General features: G+C 42.8%; 1 long non-coding RNA gene and 1 gene segment (V, D, J or C); both read left to right on the plus strand.

The window, feature by feature from the left end:
* Positions 1-3,235: 3,235 nt before the first annotated feature.
* LOC140528584 (uncharacterized) lies at positions 3,236-4,650 on the plus strand. The gene is made up of 2 exons (XR_011975216.1): positions 3,236-3,343; positions 3,575-4,650. It is a non-coding gene; the product is annotated as an uncharacterized lncRNA (long non-coding RNA).
* A 12,960-nt stretch (positions 4,651-17,610) lies between these two features.
* Positions 17,611-18,226, plus strand: LOC140520154 (immunoglobulin kappa variable 2-24-like). The segment is given in 2 exon segments: positions 17,611-17,662; positions 17,895-18,226. Coding segments are annotated over 2 exon segments (384 nt in total).
* The last annotated feature ends 3,229 nt before the right edge of the window (positions 18,227-21,455 follow it).

Below are 21,455 nucleotides of genomic sequence, written 5' to 3' on the forward strand. Positions count from 1 at the left end.
TCTCAAGAACTTTGCATTTGACTGTGCAGCATGGGAGACACTGGCCTAGGACCACTCAGCATGGCGTGCCCACATCAGAATGGGTGCTGTGCTCTTTGAGCAAAGCAGAATTGAGACAGGACAAAGGAAACGCAGGATGCTCAGATTTGGGATATCCACCCCAAATATTCACATGGACTATCTGTGTTCCACCAGTGAAAGAGCATTCTGGGCTTGTATTGGTCTGATCAGACAAAGTTGGACACACTGAAATTTCACTTTGTCATGGTGATGTCATTTTGGTCCTCTTCAAAGATGAAGGACAACAACCAACCAACCGGTTCATGGAATGTGCCCACATACTCATGGCCAACAGGAAATGCAGTAGATGGACTCAAGATGAAGAGACAAACACTGTTGGGCCTCAGTACTACATAGATTCATTTAATTTGACTCTGGTTATATGCTATTCATGCATTTTTACTCTTGACATTTCATTCTCTCAGTTAATTGGGGCCACAGAGAGGAAGGGAATAGAAACATTGATCTAAAAACAGATCAGTTGAGTCATTTTTAAATGTATGGAAGAAAACAGAAGAAAGTTCAGAAAGAAACACAAAGAAGCAGATTTTTAGAAAACCATGAAGAACGTATTATATACCTTTCACATAAGGCAAACAATGTGTGAAGTATATGTTGCCGCTTTTATGGAGAGTCCCTGTTAATGTTTTGCCATGAGTGCAGAAATACTTTTTTAGAGTTTGAGCAAAAAATAAGAATAAAATTTAAAAGAAAAAACTTTTGATTTGCTTATTGAGGAGTATCACAGAACTGGAAGTAAATATTCCTCGGAGAATGACCGCACATATTTTGCCACAAAATTGTAAAAGAAAATCACTGCAGAAGAAAAAAATGACAGAAAAAAAGAAATCAGAAAAACAGCTGGGAGGATTGGAATGAACTGATGTGCAATAAAGTAATCCCATCTAAGAGAAAAATGTACAGAATGATCACACTCAGGAAACCACCATTGACTCGACATCAGAAATCAATCTGAAGCAATGCCTGGTTATGGTATGAAAGGGCTGACAGTCAGTCAGGCCTCCTTCCCTCAGAAATTTGTTATACTGTAAGTGGGGTGTGAGGAATATGCTGTTAGACATGAACAATGTATTGACTTTTTGGTTTAGCTGTATTTTTTTCCTGTGTGTGTGAAAAGTATCAGTTTAGGATGGGCTATTGAGAAGTGAGAGAAAGAAATAACAAATAAATATATGAAAGGTAAACAATGGAAAAATATTAATTTAGAAACAAGTGGGTCAAGGCTGCCATGTTGGATCTATTTGGGGGATTCATTTATTTACTGAATACTTTTTGGACACATACACAAACAAACACACATCAGTACAAGAACCCTTCTTAGGTCTTGTCCATCCATGTTCATTCACAGCTGCAGACTATGTCCCCAGGGTGGAGAATATTAATTACTAGAAGTAATGCTGAGGGATTGTACTCACCACATTCCAGTATGTGTAAGCTCCCTATCAACAAATATCCTCAGTTCATTAAAGGCATTCATTTCTATGATACAATTAGAACAGTTACTATAAAACGTTCCGAGTCAAAGCCTGGAGCAGCCTCTCCCACAGACACACACACAGAATCTACATCATGAAAGGTGAGGTACAAACCTGATTCCAGCAGCACTGAGGCACCTGAAGAGAGAACATAGATGGCAAAGTGGTAATTCACAAGGTTTGGCAGCAGACATCTTTCCTCCCTGGGGGGGCACCCACACAACTCCTCTTCATCTTCATCTCTGCTGGGTGTCTACCATCTTGGCCTTTCTGGAGCCCATAGTGATCACCTTAGTCCACCAGGGGGGTGAGGATGCCTGCAGCTCTCTGTCCTCAGTATGTCTCTGTGCTCCCAAAGTACAGGGTCAATCCCTTTGCCCTCAGCCACATGCAAGGAGGTATTTCCAAGGGCACCAAAACCACAGACCTCTAGACCTCTCAGTACTCCATATTGTTCCATCTTGGGTTATTCTGAGATGAGAACAGAGTAAACACAAAGACAAAGGGGCAGCTATCTATTCCCAGGTCCCATGGTCAAGGGGGATACAGAGAGGGCAGCCAACTTTCCCCTCTCTGGCTCTCCAGAGGCAGCTAAAAGACTCCCTCCCTTCCTCACACTGGATCTTTCTAATTGTATCCAATTCCACCTCAGGGCCCCTGGATCACTGGTCCTTTCAAATAAGCAGGCAATTAAATTTCCTCATAAACCAGATAGTACAAACCCTCAGTCAGACATGGCCAGAAACAGACCCACAAAACTTCATTCCATTGGCAACCAAGCAAAGAATATCTGGATTAGAACCTAGGAAGAGCAAACCTGAGTGTGCCCTATTTGTTATGGTAATAGGAGCTCTAATAAACCCCTCACCTTTAAGGTGTCTCCTTACATTCCAACGATTTTCAAAATCTTCCCGTTCTCCCTGCGTGTCATTTCTTTCCCTTCTATTAAATTCATATGGCAGGAGTTTGGTGCTTCAGTCTCTAGCCCAATCAGAGGTGAAGAGGCTGAGGGAGGTGATGGCCAGACTTGAGTTAGAAGCATGGTGGGGAGGCAAGCGTAGGGCATAACTTTGAAAGGTGATCTTGTTTCATGAAGTTCAAGCCAGAGAGATCTGCAGATGCAAAGGGAAGTGGTCTCACAGCGGTCACTGGGGACCCTCTTCTCTGTTCCCCTTATACAGTTTTACTTGGTATTCTCATTAACTCCCATCCATTTAATTATCATCTCATTTCTGGTGGTTCTGTATCCCCATTTCCTTTCCAGACCTCTTTGCTGACCTCCAGTCTCCCATCTCCAATTGCCTTTGAAACATCTGGAACTGGATGTGCATAAGACAGCTTCACCTCATCCTGCCAAAAGCAATGTCATTTTCTTTTCCCCCGAACACTCCCTGCTCCTGTCACTACAAAGGGGGGTACCATCCTCCCCGTCCCCCAGGCTCAGGATCTGGAAATCACCCTGGATTCCTCCCTCTGTCTTCCCTATGTTGCTTATCTCCTGTTTGCCCTCACAGATCTTGTCAGTCAATAGTTACTCTTATGCAGCTTGCCAGTTAGACTGGGATCTTCATGTAGAGAGGGCCTTCCCCTGAGCTGATTCAATCACTTCTGTTACTAGAAGCCCCACACCCCCAGCTGCTTTGCATAAAGAGAATCCCAAGGGAAGGGCCTGCAGACATAGGGAAATATATTGGGCCTGGGGGCAGAGTAGCCACAGGGGAGGAAACACTGCACAATGGAGGCCCTGTTCCAGTTTGTCTGTGGGCTCTTCATGCTTTTGATACCAGGTGAGAACATGAGATAACAAAACATGCAGATGTGCAAATTTTCATTAGATGAGAGAATTCAAAGGAATTTAGAAGCTCTGGGGACATGAGCCAGTGCAGACAAAGGAGTATGTGGGTTTCTAGGAGGTCAGTAGAGTTTGTAGAGCCAGGTTACCTGTGGGCAAAGTATCAAAATGGAAGGAGATTGTTCTGTTTATTTCACGTTGGTTCATCATTAATTCCTGCTTTTAGGTTCCAGGGGGGAAATTGTGCTGACCCAGTCTCCAGCCTCAGTGTCTGTGGCCCCAGGAGAGAGAGTCACCATCACCTGCAAGGCCAGTCAGAGTCTCAAAGACAGTGATGGAAACACTTATCTGTATTGGCTCCAACACAAACCTGGACAATCTCCTCGGAGACTCATTTACAAGGTTTCCAACCTGGGCACAGGAGTCCCTGCCCGGTTCAGTGGCAGTGGTGCTGAGAAGGATTTCACCCTCACAATCAGCAGCTTGGAGCCTGAAGATGGGGCAGTTTACTACTGTTCACAGCTAACTTCTTTTCCTCCACAGTGTTATAACCCAGAACAAAAACCTCCCCAGGCCTAGGCTGGCTGGTCAGGGGGGCTCAGCTGTCTCCTCTTCTTCCTCTTCCCCAGCACCTGCTGGGCTGCCTGCTCAGGGGCAGGGTCTCTGGGGCTAACATGAGCAAACGGACTCAGGGCTCAGGGGAAAGCCATGTTCTGACAGCTGTGGGCCCTAAGGGCTGTGCCTCCTTCTCAGCCATGAGCAGCATAGTCAGGGAAGGAACCAACCCCTCCCAGATTGGGGCACCCTACACTACCCTGGGTCTGAGACACTCTCCCATTCATATTTCATCTGACCAGCCACTGAGAGGCAAAAAAAGAAGAAATGAGACATCCCCAGCCAGAGATTCTTTCTGTCCTTTCTTCATCTATCCAGATACCACAGAAAGCAATGAGTTGTGGACGCAAGAGGTCAAGAAGACTAGACCTATGCAATTCATCAGTGCTCCAGGCTTAAATTTCATATTCTGGGCCCATTGTCTCTGATGATGCTTTAAAATCAGATTTTCATATCATTTTTTTCCTTGCATGTCAGGGGACCCTGAAGAGATCTCTCTGCACTCTCCTCTCTCTGTCCACCCTTTTCCAAAGAAGACTTCAATTCCTACCAAGGAGGGGAACAAGAGATTGATGTCAGGATGCTGGCCATTCTGCTCTCCTCATAGATATGGTGCCTGGTTACAATTATAGCTATCTTCCCATCTTAATAATTTTAGGCTGAGAGAAATAAAGTTTTTAAATTCAAGCTGAGCTCCTCATTGCTATGCCTTACTGAGGAACGAGTGATGCAATTTGCATGTGTGATGTGGTGTGTGTGTATGTCTGTGTGTGTGTAAATAAGACTCAAGTCCCTTCCCACCAGATGCCAGTTACATAAAGATGATGCAGAATACAGACCAAATATATAGCTTTTTTCAAGATGATAATAACCAGAAAACAGTAACGATACACAAGTGAATATATCAGATAACGCACAGAGAGATTGAGCGTTTATCCTCAGGATGAAAGATCTCCAATGAACTAAGACAGCATTCTAGATATCACCCAAGAAGAAATTCTCCCAACTCTCTATTGCTGGATATTGTGGTAATGATATGATGGAGCTACTGCCTCCTTTACATGTTGGCTCCTTCCCTGATTCTTTCTCTCTTACCAGGGAATGCTCCACAAGTGAATCAAGAACCACCTGTCGTCTCTCTGAAACCTGAAAACCTAAAATCTAGATTCACTCTACTGCCAACTCCACCTCCCAAACAGGCATGGGACATTGAGTATGTCACTGTACAAACAGATGCATATATATATACATATATAACTTATGTTTTATATAATAATATATATGAAGTATGTTGAGTGTATCAACACACCAATCAATGAGGAGAAACTTATGAAACTGCCCTTGAGCCCATGGGCATAAGGGTAGAAGCATACTTGTTAACCCACTGACAGTGCACATGATTCATGCCTGCCTATTCTCAAGCTTGACTCCTGCAGCAAAACGTGAATCACACAGATGCTCACTAACAACCAGGTGCCCAAACCCACCACTCAGCTCTTTTACCACTTGGCCTCTCATTCTTCAATCATTAGGTTATTACTCCTATCTAGAAAGTTTCCAATTCATTCTAAATGTTAGACATAACCCAATAATACATTCTGATCAATCTATTCATGGTCTTGGCAATGAATTAGTGGTATCAGTGACACAGAGACAGAACGTGAGGTGGAGCGGTTGAGACAGGAATATTTCAAGCCCACAGAGTGTATTTGAGCACTCCCGTATGTGACTAAAGTGGGAGAAATAGTTGACAGAATGGTCTTAGTCTGGGGTAAGCTGATGCCTTGGGAGAATGCTTTCTCTGAAGAAGAGTTCTATGTCCACAGGCTGCCTTGTGGCCCAGGAGAAAGGAAGTGTGACCTCCCAGAGGATAGAGGACACTAGGAAAGCTAGAGAAAGTACTCATGAATCAGGAAATGAAATTTCAAAATAAGCTGGAAGGGAAGAGAAATCACAAAAAAGAATAAAGCAAAGAAAACATTTTTTAGGAAAAAGGTTCTGTAAAAGCAAATAGAAATCTAAGAAGGTGGAGGGAAGGAAGACAGAAATTTTCAGCTGAATGTGTCACTGAGAAGGGAAAGAGAAAAGACAAAGAGGGAAAGAAATGGTAACTAAAGAAAAGAAAAAGTGAATATGTTAAGTAAAACCCTAAAGCAAGGATAAGGGCAGGCAAATGGGAATAGGGAAAAGGAAAAGGCCTTTGGGTGACTAATGAGCATCAATCTCCTTCAAAGAAAACTTGTTGAAGCAGCAAAATTTAGTGGGACCTGCTCAGATGCAAAATGTCTGCGTCTGTTTTTGAGGAAAGCAATTGAGGGGAAGGGATATGGAGTGAGCATTCTGTGAATTGAGACTGGGGTCTCCTCCCCTGGCCAGGGCTGAACAGTGAGGGGTATAACTAGGTCCCTTCAAGTCTAGAAAGTATAGGACATCCCAAGACTCACTTCAGTCCTATCCATGATCTGTTCTCACACTTAGCTACCATTTCACTGAATCGAGCAACAAGCATTTATTAAGCACCACTTATATACCAAGCACTCTGCCAGGAGACGGGGATACAAAAAGTAAGTTAAACAATCCCTGTCCACATATTAGAGGATGTCAAGATGTCATGGTGATCCTCCCTCAAGTAATGTGACCTTCCAGTTCCTCAATCTACTCATACCAACAGCACTCAGTTCAGCACCTGGCATGTGGGATAATTCATAAACGCTTGTCCTGACCTCAGCTACACCCAGAGATGGTCCCATCCTGGACTTTGACGTCACCCACAAACGTCCTGCTTCCCTGTTCATGCTCTCTAATATCCCTTTCTCTGATCGTGACCTTTTTTCCTTTCCTCTTTCTCTCTACTTTATCATCTTAGCCTGTTCTTCCAGATCTAAAGAGTGATATGAGGAGCTTTCTCCCTTTATACATTCCTAGCAACCCATGATTCTTGTCTGGAAATGGCCTTGGTGTTGGCCAATCAGACACTGTTTCCTTCTCCCTTTGCTTAAACTCATATAAGAATTACAGGCACTGGGTGGAATGGGTCACTCCTTTTTACTACTCTCCCCGCTGTTTGATGACTAAATAAACTTCTTTCTTAATTTCTTCTGTTCTACATTTCTTCTCTGCCATCTCTCTCTCTATCCCTCCCTTCATCCCTCCTTCTGTCTCTCTGTGTCTCACTCTATTTCTCTCTCTATGTATGTATATATATGCATGTGTAGATGTGCATATAAATACATTCACACATATATAGTATACATATGCATATAGCCTATATATGTATATATGTATACATGTACACATTGTATGTGTATGTCATCTCATGCATATATCATACATGTAAATATATAACATTAACCATAAATTCACATGACCGGTGTATGCAGATAGAATGTGTCCATATATATGTGCTAAGCACTAAAAAGGTCTATAGTAGATACGTATAGATATATACACAGATATATCTAAATAAGTTGTTTTTGTTTAAATGTTGTCCCCCCTCTGACATTAGAAGGTTAGCACCTTACACAGAAGTACTTTTTGCCTCATTTGGCGCCCCCAACACTTAACCCAGTGGCAGACACACAATAGACATTTAAAAAGTACTTGTTCAGTGCTTGGCTACCCTTGAGGAATTTTGATTCTAACTGGAAAACCATATGGACATGTTTGGGCAAATACAAATACATAATGGGAGGACAGGTGAACTAGAAACCAGGAGGAAGGAGAAATACTTCAGTAGAAGGGAATATCTGAACTACACCTTAAAAGAAAGGGAGGATTCTGAGAAATGATGGGAGGAAGTACATTCCATATGTGAAGAATAAATAATGCGTGATGGGAAGTAGAAACAGAAAGAAACACGTCTGAGTGGACTGAAATGTGTTTGAAGAGCCATAGGGATAGTAGGACGGGACCAGGTTGTAATGGGCTTCAAAATGTCAAAGAAATTTACAGCTGCCACCAAGATGACCATATGAGGAATTTCTGAATCAATTATGTGAGCTGACATTTGAGCAAATGTTGGCTTGTTTGAGAGAGAGAAAGACAGAAAGAAAGAAAGACAGAAAGAAAAAAGAAAGAAAGGAAGAAAGAAGGAAGAAAGGAAGGACAGAAAGAAGAGAGAGCGAAGGAGAGAGAGAAAGAAAAAGAGAGACAGAAGGAAAGGAAGGGAGGAAGAAAGAAAAGAAAGCAGACAAGATGGCATGAGCAGGATGTGAATTGGGTTCATATTGGGGTCAGGAGATACTTGTGCTGGATGGAATGGTGTGAGGAGGAGGAATTTGACTGTCAGTGTCAGAGATTGTGTTGCCATATGAATCTAGGGGCAGCTAGGGGGTGCAGTGGATAGAGCATCAGGGAAGGAGTCAGGAGGACTTGAGCTCAGATCTCACCTCACATACTTGACACTCAGTAGCTGTGTGACGTTGGGCAAGTCACCTAACCCCAACTGCCTCATCCTGGGTCACCTCTAGTCATCCTGATGAATATCTGATCACTGGATTCAGATGGCTCTGGAGCAGAAGTGAGGCTGGTGACCTGCACAGCCCTCCCTCACTCAAAACAAAGTCAAGTTCAAGTCATGTCATCATTTCTCTGATGGCATGTTCTTCTTTGGCAACGAAGGACAAACACACACATATGTATTTAATGGAAAGTGATGACAGTCAGAGAGAATGGGGAAAATATTAATAGTGTTGTGATGTAAGGTGGACACTTTAAAGGTGAGAGGTTTATTATACTTTTCATTAGGATAATAGGCACGGGCTGCACTCAGCCATGTCCTTCAATTACATATCTTGTTCCCATGTGCTTGGATCAGTTTGGAAATCAGAACTGCATCAAGTTTTTATCTATTCATGTCTGTTCCCAGGAGAAATTCCTCTAGATGCTCCCCTGCTCACCCTCTTTAGAGGAAAGCCTCAATTCCTTCAGAGAAGGAGAACGAGAACTTGGTGCAAGGAAACTGGCCCTTCAGCTCTTCTCATAGTTAATGGGCCTTGTCAGAATCTTCGGCATCTTAATGTTAGTTCAAGAGAACTACTTAATTTATACTGACCTCCTCATTGCTATCCCTCACAGAGAAGGAGTGACCCAAGTTGTATGTGTGTGCGTGTGTGTATGTATGTGTGTGTGGGGGAGGAGGAGGAGGAGTATTCAGATTTTGAGTCAATTCCCACCAGATGCCAGTTACACAAAGACCACACAGAGGTCACATCCAATATACCCACTTTTCCTGGATGACAATAAACTGAAAACAGAGTAATGACACACATGAGAATACACCAGATAATACACAGAGTGACTGCGTGATTCAGAGATAGGAGCAATGCAAGGAGAGGGATTTATACAATAACAAAATAATGACAGCTTATGAGGGAGGATAGCTTAAAGTATGCAAGGCAACTGGGGTTAAATGAGTTGACTTGTGTATCACAGCTAATACGCGTCATCTGTTTGAGGATGCTTCCTGGCTCTAGGCTTGTGGTGTTTTCTCCACCTTGCCACCCAGCTGCTCCTAAATGCTTGCTTTGAAAGACTTGAGCAAGGAGACATCTAGGAGCCAAGATGGTGCAGTAAGCAACAAACGGCTAAAAGTCCCCATTATTCACCACCACAGGACCATGAAATCATGTGGCAAAAGAAAGGATAGATACCATTGTCCAACCCAAACTCCTTGATTTTAACAAATCTTACTATTTCAGGCTTGGGAGATACCAAAATTAAGACAATACGTGATGAACTCAGGAAATCACGGGGGAATAAATGACTTTTGAAAAGTACTTACAATCTTAAGTATTACATTCAGAGAGATTGTCCATTATGGTTCTAATTTCATGGTGGGAGAGGCACTTTGTACTTGTGTGTAGGATAGGAAAGGTCACAAGTGTTTAGTTTTATTAGTTCCCAACATAAGCACATCCAGCCAACTGTCCTCTACAATCACTGTTAGCTAGAGAGTGTTAAGGAATCCATGACAGTACCATGCCAAGGTGAGAGGCTTGTGAGGCCTGTTTCTGAAAGGCCAGCCCCAGTACAGTATGTGGACCCATGTAGGCACTACTACTCTTCTGACTGGGGCCACTAGGTGGCAGCACAGTGCACAGAGCACTGGGTTTCAGATAATAGGTGAGGGTTGGCTGCACCCTCCTAGTCAAGGGCTTCAACTCCCCCACCCCCAACACACTCTTTTCCCCCTTACTGAAATAGTTTCTCTTAATGTCTTCTGGCTTTCATTCTCAGAGGTCTTCCAGTCCCTCCTGTGCTGCTTTCTCTCTTACAATTCTACCCCAGGTTTGTCTTCATACAGACTCAGAGTGGTCCAGAAAACCTGCATCTCATTCAGAGAAAGACAGCAATCTCCTTTCTCAGCCCTTTACTTTACAAAGTGGAAAAGTCCAGGTATTTGATAGAAGGAAAGACACTCATAGATGTGGGCTCAGCCTTTATTTTCTACATTCTCTAAGTCAAAAACATGGGCTACAGATGTGGCTGCTAAGTTGTTACTCATAGATCTAACCTCTGATTCATACTTCTAAGAGAAAATTATCTTGGCTGGGAGGCTCAGCACCACAGGATAAAATGTAGTATGGTGCAATGGACAGGGAAAGTTCAGCAAGCAATCTCCGTGGAGAGGGCCTTTTCCCACAATGGAGGAGGAGCCAGGAGGTCAGGACACACTCAGGGAAATCCACTGGGACCTTGAATGTTTTTGAGTGCCCACCATAGGAGAAGCGAGACTGATTTATGGACCCTTCTTATCTTGGTCAGACAGAGAAAAGGCATTGGGGACAGGGAGCAGAGAGCTGAGACCTACGGCCTAGGACAAAATGTAAGGCTGGTTATGATTCAAAATGGGGGAAGTATGGAGGAAAACGAGTGACTGGTTGATATTCTAATTCCCCACCTAGAAAGAAAGGGTGGCTTGGGTTGTACCTACTAGTCTTATTCAGTTAGAAAGATTCTGTCAGGGGTATATAGGCTTCCTTGTTTAGTCATTTAGGGAAGCTACTCTACTCCTCCAACTTCTTGTCTCTTCCCCCACTGAGTCCTTTGAAATCTGTTCTTCCTAAATCTAGGCAGCAGGTCAGGTGACACCTGGTTCTCCTGCCCTTTTCTTGGAGAAGTTTTAAGATACCATGATCACTTCTCATCAAGATGCATGGTTATTGGGGTGTATCATGTCTAGAAGAGCAACTGCCCCTGTTTAAAGAATGGGAATTTTGTTATTGAAATCCATGACACTATTAATTTTGCTATGAAGGTGAGAGGCTGCATTCTTTAAGTGATGGAAGGCCCCTTCACTCTAGTGTGAAGTGTCCATGCCAACCTAATAATGTGTTTTTAGAAAAACTCATCAATTTCCTCCTATTCTGGTGAGCTACAGTCCCATGTCAACAGGGTGCATATCACCCTTCTTGGATATTTATTTACTCAAATGTTCTCTACCTTTATGCTTCTCCCTCTAAGTTCTAATTTTCCTCTTGTGTTTATGCCTTATTAATGTACGTTTTTATTATACACACACACACACACACACACATGGAGAGAGAGAGAGAGAGAGAGAGAGAGAGAGAGAGAGAAAGAGAGAGAGAGAAATAGAGAAAGAAAGAGAGATGTCTTATTCCCTATGTAGCTTATTTTAAATAAGTTATTTAAGAGTTATTCTGAAGCCTAGGCTATCACTGTTCCAAGGCTATCTAATATATATGAAGACAAATTGGCATCCTATTCTAGAATATCTGGTTCATCTCATCGCTATCCAAGCTTTAGGCATCTATAGATGGGCATCTGAGGCCAGGATTGTAATTGCTTGTTCCCGTCCTGGATTTGGTGTAATGTGAATTTCTGAGTCTCTGTGCTTTTTGTTGAAGATCTGTAGCTGCAGTATTCACAGCATCATGTACCTTAGAGAGGTTCTAGGCACACCAATAACCAGTCAGATGTTATTATCTACTAGCAGTAGCTCAAACCCCACCAGCATTCCTTACCCCAATACTTAAGTGGAGAAAGTTTTTATTTAAGTGATATAGTAAGAACAGAGGGTCCAAAACATCCCCCATAAGTCAGTGACACATTGTCCACAGAAAAGTCGATTTCAGAGACCATATGTGGCAAGAGTAACTTATGCCTCCTGATCACTAGAAGTCCTGTATTCTATACTGTGATGCCTGCAAAGGAAAGAATGAGTGTGACCCCTTCCCACATCTCTGCCTCCTTTCAGTCCAGTCCAGGGTAGTCCAAAGCAGGTGATGAAGAAGCAGGTGCAGATGCTCTGGGAGCTGTCATCTCAACCATGCACACAGGCAACCCAAGCCATAGGGTCATCTTCGAACTGAACTGAAGCAGTATTGGGAATCAACAGCACCTCTGGGTCTCTGAGCATACTTTTTAAATGACTGCACTCCTCACCTCCTGAATTGGGGATGGGCTAGAAATGGCACACTAAAAATTGACTGCTTCATACAACCCTGGGCTGCTCGTAGGTGAGGTTGCCACCCTGTGGTCAAAACACAAAAAATTCAACAAAAACTTCTGTAAAGTTGCTTCCATTCAACATTACTCCATGGAATGTATGAGCACACTCATGTCCAACACAAAATCCGGTAGATGCACTCAAGATAAAGAGACATATATTTTTAGACTCGTCTTCTACATAGGTTCATTTCATTTGACTCAGCTTATTTGCCTTTCTGGCATTTTTTTGACAATTCATTCTATCACTTAATAGTGTCATAGGTAGGGAAGGAATAGAAGTATCGACCTAAAAACACGTCCTTTGAACCATATTGGAATGTGTGGAAGGGAATAGGAGAAAGCTCAGAAGGAAATAGAGGAACAGACTTAAAACACAAGAACCTCACTATATACATTTCTCAAAAGACCAGCAATATGAAATGGAGGTTCATGGTTTTGCATAAAGTCCCTTTATTGAGTTTTGTCCTGAGGATGGAAATGCTTTTTTTAGTGTTTAAGGAAAAAAAAAAAGCTCAAAATTTTAGAGCAGCTTAATCAGGAATAGAAAGAAGTGAATACCAAGATTCCCTGGGAGAATGACTGCACACACTGAGATATAAATATAGAAGAAAATAATCCCAGAAGAAAAGACACATATATGAAGTAATTAGATAAAAACTGGGGAGATCTGAATGAGCTGAAGTACCATAAAGTAACAATATCTTAGAGGAAAATTTATAGAATGTTTACAGTCAGTAAACTACCCATGACTAGACAGCAGACATCTATTCAATGGAATGCCTGGCAATGGTATGAAAGGGCTGCCCTTCAATCAGGCCTCCTTCCTCTCAGAATGTTGTGTTGGACTGTAAGTGCAGTGTCACATGGACAATATTTTGGCTTGTTTGGTTTAACTATAGTTTTCGTGTGAAAAAGACAAGCTTGGGGTGGGTTATTGAGAAGTGGTAGCAAAAAACCTCAACTAAATATGTGAAAAATTACCAAAGAAAAATATTCCATTTAGAAACAGCTGAATCAAGCCTGCCACAAAGACCTTATTAGATGCTATTTGGAGACACAGATCAATACAACAATTCTTTTGGGACCATATTTCTAGCTGGAATAAACAGGTCCAGACTGGGTCCCAGGAGGGTAAGCATTAATATCTAGGAGTGTACTCTTAACTCTAGAGTACCTGTAATCACCCTACCATCAAATTCCTTGTATTCATTAAAAGCATCCATTCCTGTGTTAACAATAAGCAGAGTAACTAAAACGCTTCCCAGTCAATGCCTGGAGCCTCCTCTCCCCCAGATACAAACAGAATCCCCACCATGAAAAATGGGCACAAAACAGAATCCAGAAGCAGTGAACCACCTGGAGAGAGAACATAGATGGCAAAGTGGCGATTCACAAGGTTTGGCAGCAGACGTCATTCCTTCCTGTGTGGGCTCCTACACAACTCCACTCCACTGGATCTCTGTTCTGGGTGTCTGAATCTTTTCCCTTCTGGATCCCACAGCAATCACTTCACTTCCCCAGGAGGGTCAGGACACCTGCAGCTCTCTGTCTTTAGTGTGTCTCTCTGCTTCCTCATCACCCAGAAAGTACAAGCTCTCAGTCATACATGAACAGACAGAGATCCACAAAGGTAGATAAGAACCATGCAGGGAATACCTGGATTCTTCCAGAAGAAGGGCAAAACTGAGTCTGCCTTTTCAGTTAAGAAGAAAATAGGATTTTCTCATCACCTAGACAGTACCATTGCTCAGTCATACATGATTTGTCCTTCACAGGATACATCCTGTCTTTCCCTCAGGTGCCTTGCTTCCTCAATATGATCAGCCACCAACACTATGAGTGTTATTTGGCCAGTGGTGGAAAAGGAAAGCTCTTTCCCTAGGGAGGTTGCCCTGCCCTTTCATGACCATGAGTTCTGAGATGAAAGAAGGAAAGTGAGGGGAGAAAGTTGTGGAAGAAGGGGAGCTACCACTCCCAGGGCTCCTATGTCTCTTCCTTTTGGTGTCTTTCTTCACCAGGTCTATGTGGGCACTACATTGCATCATGTGTACATCTGTGATACATCTTTTCATTGCCTTTGGGTTACCTACAATGGTATGGAACCAAAACTCAACTCTAAGAATCCATTAAAATTTTTATACTAAATTATTTCTTGCTAATTAAAATCCTACACAATTTCTTTTTTTTAGACTGAGGTTGGATGACCATCTTCAGATGATGTTGAAGTAGGGAATTTTATCTCCTTAGGGAATGGATTCCTCATTTCTGATTCTTTCCAGTGCTGAAGTTCTGCAAATATCAGGAACTTCAACTAGTCCTTGGAATAAATTAATCAGAAATGAAAACTTGTGAACTGCCCAAATACATCCCTGGCATACAAGAAATGTTTTTTGTTCTTTAATCGAAGGGATGCTTCCTGCTCAATAGGTAAATCCTCCACCTGGAATTGTGGAAAGGCATGAAAAAATATTGCACACAGTGAGAAGACAGAGAATATTGGTAGAAAGAGGAACAACATCTATTACATCACATTACTGAATGGAATAGGGGATATTTTCTCCTCTTTTAGTCAAGAATTGGTTGGGTCCTCACACAGCCTTGAATAGAAAAGTGTTTCCTGTCCAGAAAGGGACTCTGGGTCTCAGAAGTCATGCCCTTGAGGATACAGAACAGAGTCTCTCCTATCTACTGCTCTCAAGCTCCACTTTTAAAAATGCCACATTCCTTAGGGACTGGAACTCCAGGAAGAGGAGCTCATCATTCACACAGAATCTGTTAGATTTACAAAGCTGCAGCAAAGTGATAAGGGGAGCACTAACCTTCCCCTAAGGGGAGGGACACAGAAGAAGGAAAACAGAAATATGAGAAAAAGAAAACTGCTCTCCCAAAGGAGAGGAGGAACCATGAATAAGGGGGATATATTGGGCCAAAACTCCATACTTTCCCCTTGGGAACTGCTAGATTAGGAAGAGAGGAGGGCTACAAGAGTCCTAGCTGCACAAGTAGGTCCTCAGTCTGGGGAAGACCAACTGAAACCTGTCTTGATTGCCAAGGGCACACAGGGAATCCAGCTGGGACTTCAAATATCCTATTGTGCCAGCTGGAGTGAGGGGTTTGACACATGTAGCCTCCTGTTTACAACAGCTCTAGGATTTCTGGAAAACAGAGCAACACAAGAAGACAAGTTCAGGCCATCTCTTGGCATGCCCTAAATACATACTGTTATGGCACCTCAGAGACCAGGGATTTCTATTACCTCAGTCTCGAAATTATTTTCAGGATGTATCTCCATTTAGCAGGTTGTTTAAGTCAGAAAAGCAAATATTTGGGCACATTTAATTCTCAATAAATCCTAACATAAAACTTTCTTTTTTTGTTCTTAGTACATATCTTGTTGATTCCTGATGGTTTCCATTCCACTAACCCTCCTGCTATCCCAGCCATTGACTAAGTATTATGTATCTTCTGTTGGGTTTTGAAAGTCTTCTAGAACCCAGACACTTCTTGCCTTTTCAGGCTTACACTTTTTTCTGTTCCATGTACCCTATAGTTCCAAAATACTGGCCTTGCTGTCCCTCCAACAGGACACTCCTTCTCTCAGTTCCTGGCATTTTTCCTGGTAGTTATGGATGGGTGGAACGATCTCCCTCCATCACCTCCATCTCTGTTCTTTGGAGAATTTGAAGACTGAAAAGAATCTACTTTCTTCAAGAGGATTTTGTATTACTCCCCTTTCTCACCACCTACTTCTTGCCTTCCTAGATGTCTTCATATCCCCTGTATCTAACTTGTATGTCCCTACTCATTTACAAGATGTCTTTCCCATTACAATGTCAGCACTTTGGGGCCAAGGACTGTGTTTTAGCCTTCTTTCCTATCCCTTGTACTTCTTATCTTGCTGGCTCAGGATAAGAGCCTAATAGATATGTATGGACTACTCACTGACCATCACATTTCCCTTCCCCAATCCACAATCCTGTACTAGTGCAGCTCCTTCTTTTTTTCCTACTCAACTGTAAGACTTAAGGGAAATTCCAGGAAAAACACCTGGTTCAAAATTTGACCCATTATACCAGCCTTTGGACAACTTTTTAGATTCTTTCCAGTTTCTTTTGTATGTAAGATATTCTCCAAAAAAATCCCCTACATTTTTGATATGTAACTAAAGAATTAATGAGAGAATAATGGGTAGACATTCCCTTGATTTCCTCTGAGCTCATTTTCTGGGGCCAAAATCCCACTGACTAGCTTCCTTTCCCCTCTGCTGATGCAAAACGTTCAGGCCTGGATTCACTTCATCCTACTTTCCCTCAATCAGACTCTTGTGGACCTCCATTACTTTTCCCTCCTGCCCCAGTCCAGACTTCACCAATGCCCTTATTAAGGATAGCTGATTCCTTCAGGGAAAGGGTGGTGGGAAGGAAAGCTGGTTCCCCTCAACCAAATGAAGGACTAAATGAATGACAGGCCTTGCATGCTAGGAGGATCTATGCTAAGTTCTCAAAGGATCATGAATTACAGGGATATCTGGTCATAATTTCTGTTAAAGTGTACAATGTCTGTAGCTCTCAGATTGTTGCTGTCTACAGGTCCTGACCTCTTTTCACTGGACAACACTGTTTCTCTTGCAATATATCTTGCCATTTGGAAACATTTTGATGTCATTCAGTCATTTTTGACTCTTCATGACCCTCTCTGTGTTTTCTTGCAAAGACAATGGAGTGGTTTGCCATTTGCTTCTCCAACTGATTTTACTGATGAGGAAACTGAGGAAAAGAGGTTCAAGTGACTTGCCCAGAGTCACACAGCTAGGAACTGAGCAAGGAAGGATTTGATCTAAGGAATATCAGTGTTCCTAGGCCTCGGCTCAGCACTCTATCCACTGCATCACATAGGAGCCCCATGAAACCATAAAATTGACCAAAAGTAGAAAAGCCTCAGGATAGTTGGAAATAGCAGAAGTCCCCATCACCGAAGTATCTCTGCAGTAGGGACATCTTCAGGGTGTCAAGGTCTCAGGGCCTTCCCCTGAGCTGAGTCAGTCACTTCTGCTCCTAGAACCCCCACAACCCAAGCTGCTTTGCATAAAGAGATCCAGAAGGAGAGGACCTGCAGACACAGGGACATATACTGGGGCTGAGGGCAGAGAAGCCATAGGGGAGGAGACACTACACAATGGAGTCCCTGTTTCAGCTTCTCTGCGGGTTCCTCATTCTTTTGGTCCCAGGTGAGAACATGGGACAACACAACAGGCAGATGTACAGTTTATTACAGGATGAGATAATTCAAAGGAGCTTAGAACTTCTGGGGCCATGATACAGCACAGTCCAAGGGGGAATGTGGATTTCTAGCAGATCAATGGCCTTTGGAGAGCCAGTCTGTCGTGGGGTAAAGATCAAAATGCAAGGAGACTGTGCTCTTGTTATTCCATGGTGATTCATCTTTAATCCGTGTTTTAGGTTCCAGAGGAGACATTGTGCTGACCCAGTCTCCAGCCTCAGTGTCTGTGAGCCCAGGAGACAGAGTCACCATCAGTTGCAAGGCCAGTCAGAGTGTCAAGCACAGTGATGGGAAGACTTATCCAAGCTGGCTCCAACAGAAACCTGGACAGTCTCCTCGGAGACTTATTAAAGAAGTTTCCAACCTGAACACAGGAGTCCCTGCCAGGTTCAGTGGCAGCGGTGCTGAGACAGATTTCACCCTCACGATCAGTGGTGTGGAGGCTGAAGATGGAGCAGATTATTACTGTGTTCAAGTGTCTTTTATTCCTCCCACAGTGCTACATCCCTGAACAAAAACCTCCCCAGATCTAAGCTGTCTGCTCAGGGAGGCTCAGCTGTCTCCTCCCCTTCCTCTCCTCCATCAGCTGAGGGGCTGCCTGCTCAGGGGCAGGGTCTCTGAGGCTGACATGAGAAAACAACCCAGGGCTCAGGGGAAAGGCCATGGTCTGGCAGCCCTGGGTCCTGAGGGATCTTGCTCCTCCTCAGCCTTGAGCAGTATAGCCAAGGAAGGAACCAAGCCCTCTCAGATGGAGTCACCTGCACTGCCCTGGGCCTGATGTACCCTCCTATTCATATTTTCTCTGATTCAGCACAGAGGAAGAAAGAGGAAACCAGAAATCACTAGGCCGAGATTTTTCTGTCCTGTCTTCTAAGCTCAGGATCACATAAAGAAGCAATGACTCCAAAATATTTTATAATATCTAAAGTAACTTAAAGTGGAATTTCTCTTTCTGTCTTTTATGAAATGTGGAATGGATAATTTTGATTACATTGCATTGAAAAGTTGTTCTACAAATGAGGCCAATGTAACCAAAATTAGAAAGGAAGCAGAAAACTGGGAAAAAATTGTACAACTCCTGTCTCTGAGGATAAAGGCCTCCTTTCTAAAATATGTAGAGAAATAAGTCAAATTTGCAAGAATACAAGTCAATCCCCAATTGATAAATGGTGAAAGGATAGGAACAGGCAGTTTCCAGAGGAAGGCATTAAAGCTATGTACAGCCCTAAGAAAAAGTGCTCTCAATCTCTATGGATTAGAGAGATGCAAATCAACACAACTCTGGGCTACCACATCACAACTATGAGATTGGCTAACCTGACAAATCACGACGATGATAAATGTTGGAGAAGATCTGGGAAAGATGAAACACTAGTTCATTGATGGTGGGGCTATGAGCTGATCCTACCATTCTGGAGAGCAATTGGAAAGAATGACCAAAGGGCTATAAAAATGTGCATACCCTTTGACCCAGCAGTATCACTTCTAGGGCTCCATCCCAAAGAGTTCATAAAGATGGGAAAAGGACTCACATGTACAAAAATATTTATAGTAGATCTTTTTGGGGTGAGCAAAAACTGGAAATTGAGGGGATGCTCATGAATTGAGGAAAGGCTGAAAAAGTTTTGGCATATGAATACAATGGAATACTATTGTGCTATTAGAAATGATCAATAGGTGGACTTCAGAAAAACCTGCAAAGATTTATATGAACTGATGCTTAGTGAAGGGAGCACAACCAGAAGAACATTGTACACAGTCACGGCTACAGTCTGCTGTGATTGATTTTGATAGACTTAGCCCTTCTCAGCAATGCAAGGACCTAATACAATTCCAAATGACTCAGGATGGAGAATTCCATTCACATCCAGAGAGAAGTATACAGTGTGAATGTAGAGTGAAGCAGGTTACTTTCTATTTTTCTTGTTTTGTTTTTTCTTCCTCATCGTTTCTCCTGTCCATTAGAATTCTTCTATATAACATGACTAATATGAAAATATGTTTAATAGGAATGTGTATATAGAGCCTATACTGGATTGCAGGCTGTCTTGGGGAGGCAGGGGGAGAAAATTTAAAACTTATGGAAGTCAATGTTGAAAACTAAAAAGAAATAATTTAGCTAAAATGAATCAACGACTACCACCCCACCCCCACACACAACAATGACTCATAGACCTGAGAGCTCAAGAAGACCAGGCAGCAGCCCTAGGAAATTCATTAATGGGCAAGCTTCAATTTCACATTGTGCGTCTATTGTTTCTGACTATATTTTTAATTTTGTTTATCTATTTTTTATCTGTTCTTGTCAGCAGGTGCTGAAGCAGGTACTCTTAACTCCTACAAAGAAGGGGAACAAGAGATTGGTGCCAGGAAGTTGGCCATTCCGCCCTCCTCAGGGATTTGCTACCGAGTTAGAATTGTAAATATTATCCCCATCTTGATAATGTTAGCTTCAGAGAACTGTTTTAATCCAAGCTGAGTTTCTCATGTCTATCCCTTCCTGGGGATAGAAAGCCCCAAGCCCCAAGGTACACATTTGTATATATTCAAGATATGATTCACTTGCTACTTTATACCTGTTACATGAAGAGCATATATGTAAGGGGCCCAGAGGGCCCCAGGGGGTGCAAGTCAGAGGCAAAGCCTGTCCCTGTGGGAAAGATGCTGATGCACACCCTGGCAGAAGCTCTGTGTGACCCTGGAACCTGATGTTCCCGCAGATACCGATGTCCCCTACAGTAAAGTAACAAGTGAGCCTGGGAATCCAGGAACTAGCTGCAGGAACAAGATAAGCTTCCTTACTTACTGCGGGTGTAAGGATGTGGAATAGTCATGAGATGGTGAAGTAATGGGATGAGCTCAGCATGTATGTGACTGGTGGATACAGCCTTTATAAACCCTAACCTTCAGCTGAATAGACAGAGTTGCTTGGATCATCTTGTCTCTGCTCTCCTTCTTTCACAGCTCATGGATTACTCAGACTGACTGGCCTTTAGAGATCTGTTGGTCAGGGGGGACCCAGGGGGCTCGGGCCCTGACCCTGAGCATATATAGAGTACAATAAATATAACCTTTTATCCAAGCTGAGAATATACCAGATTTGTGAATATTCCAGAAAATATAGAGGGAATGAGCTTTCTTGCTCCAGATGAATTATCTTCATTTGACGAAGAGATCATCACAGCTATCCCACAAGAGGAAATTCCCCCAAACCTGCGGTGTAGGTTGCTTGGGATAAAGACATTATAAAGGACGTGCCTCCCCTACATGTCAGTTCCTTCTAAGATTTTCTCTCTCTCTTCAGTCAATTCTCCTCAAAGAGATTCAAGATCAACCTGTGATCTGTCTAAAGCTGCAAACCTGAAGAACAGGATCACTCTTCTCCCAGCTTCACCCCCCCCCACAGGCTCATGGAACATGGAGTATGATATACATATATGCAAATACACACACACACATACACAGACACATACACACACATGCACACATAAACACAAAGAAGAATAACTTGAACCCATTCCCCCTTCTCTAGGATGGAGGTTTATCCTTCAAGCTTCTCTTATCTAAATGGCTCATTCCCTCTCCTCCATCCTCCCTGCCTGTGTTCCAGGTGTGCCTGTGATCTAAAAAGTCCATCATTTAGAAAACCCTAAATGAGAACTGAGATTCTAGAGAGGATTTCCTTACACAGGGAGAATCAGGACTTGTCTGAGGGAATCCGAATCCCAAAACTTGTGTGG

The sequence above is a fragment of the Notamacropus eugenii genome, chromosome 1 (genome assembly GCF_028372415.1).
Source record: "Notamacropus eugenii isolate mMacEug1 chromosome 1, mMacEug1.pri_v2, whole genome shotgun sequence".
Taxonomy (NCBI): Eukaryota; Metazoa; Chordata; class Mammalia; order Diprotodontia; family Macropodidae; genus Notamacropus; species Notamacropus eugenii.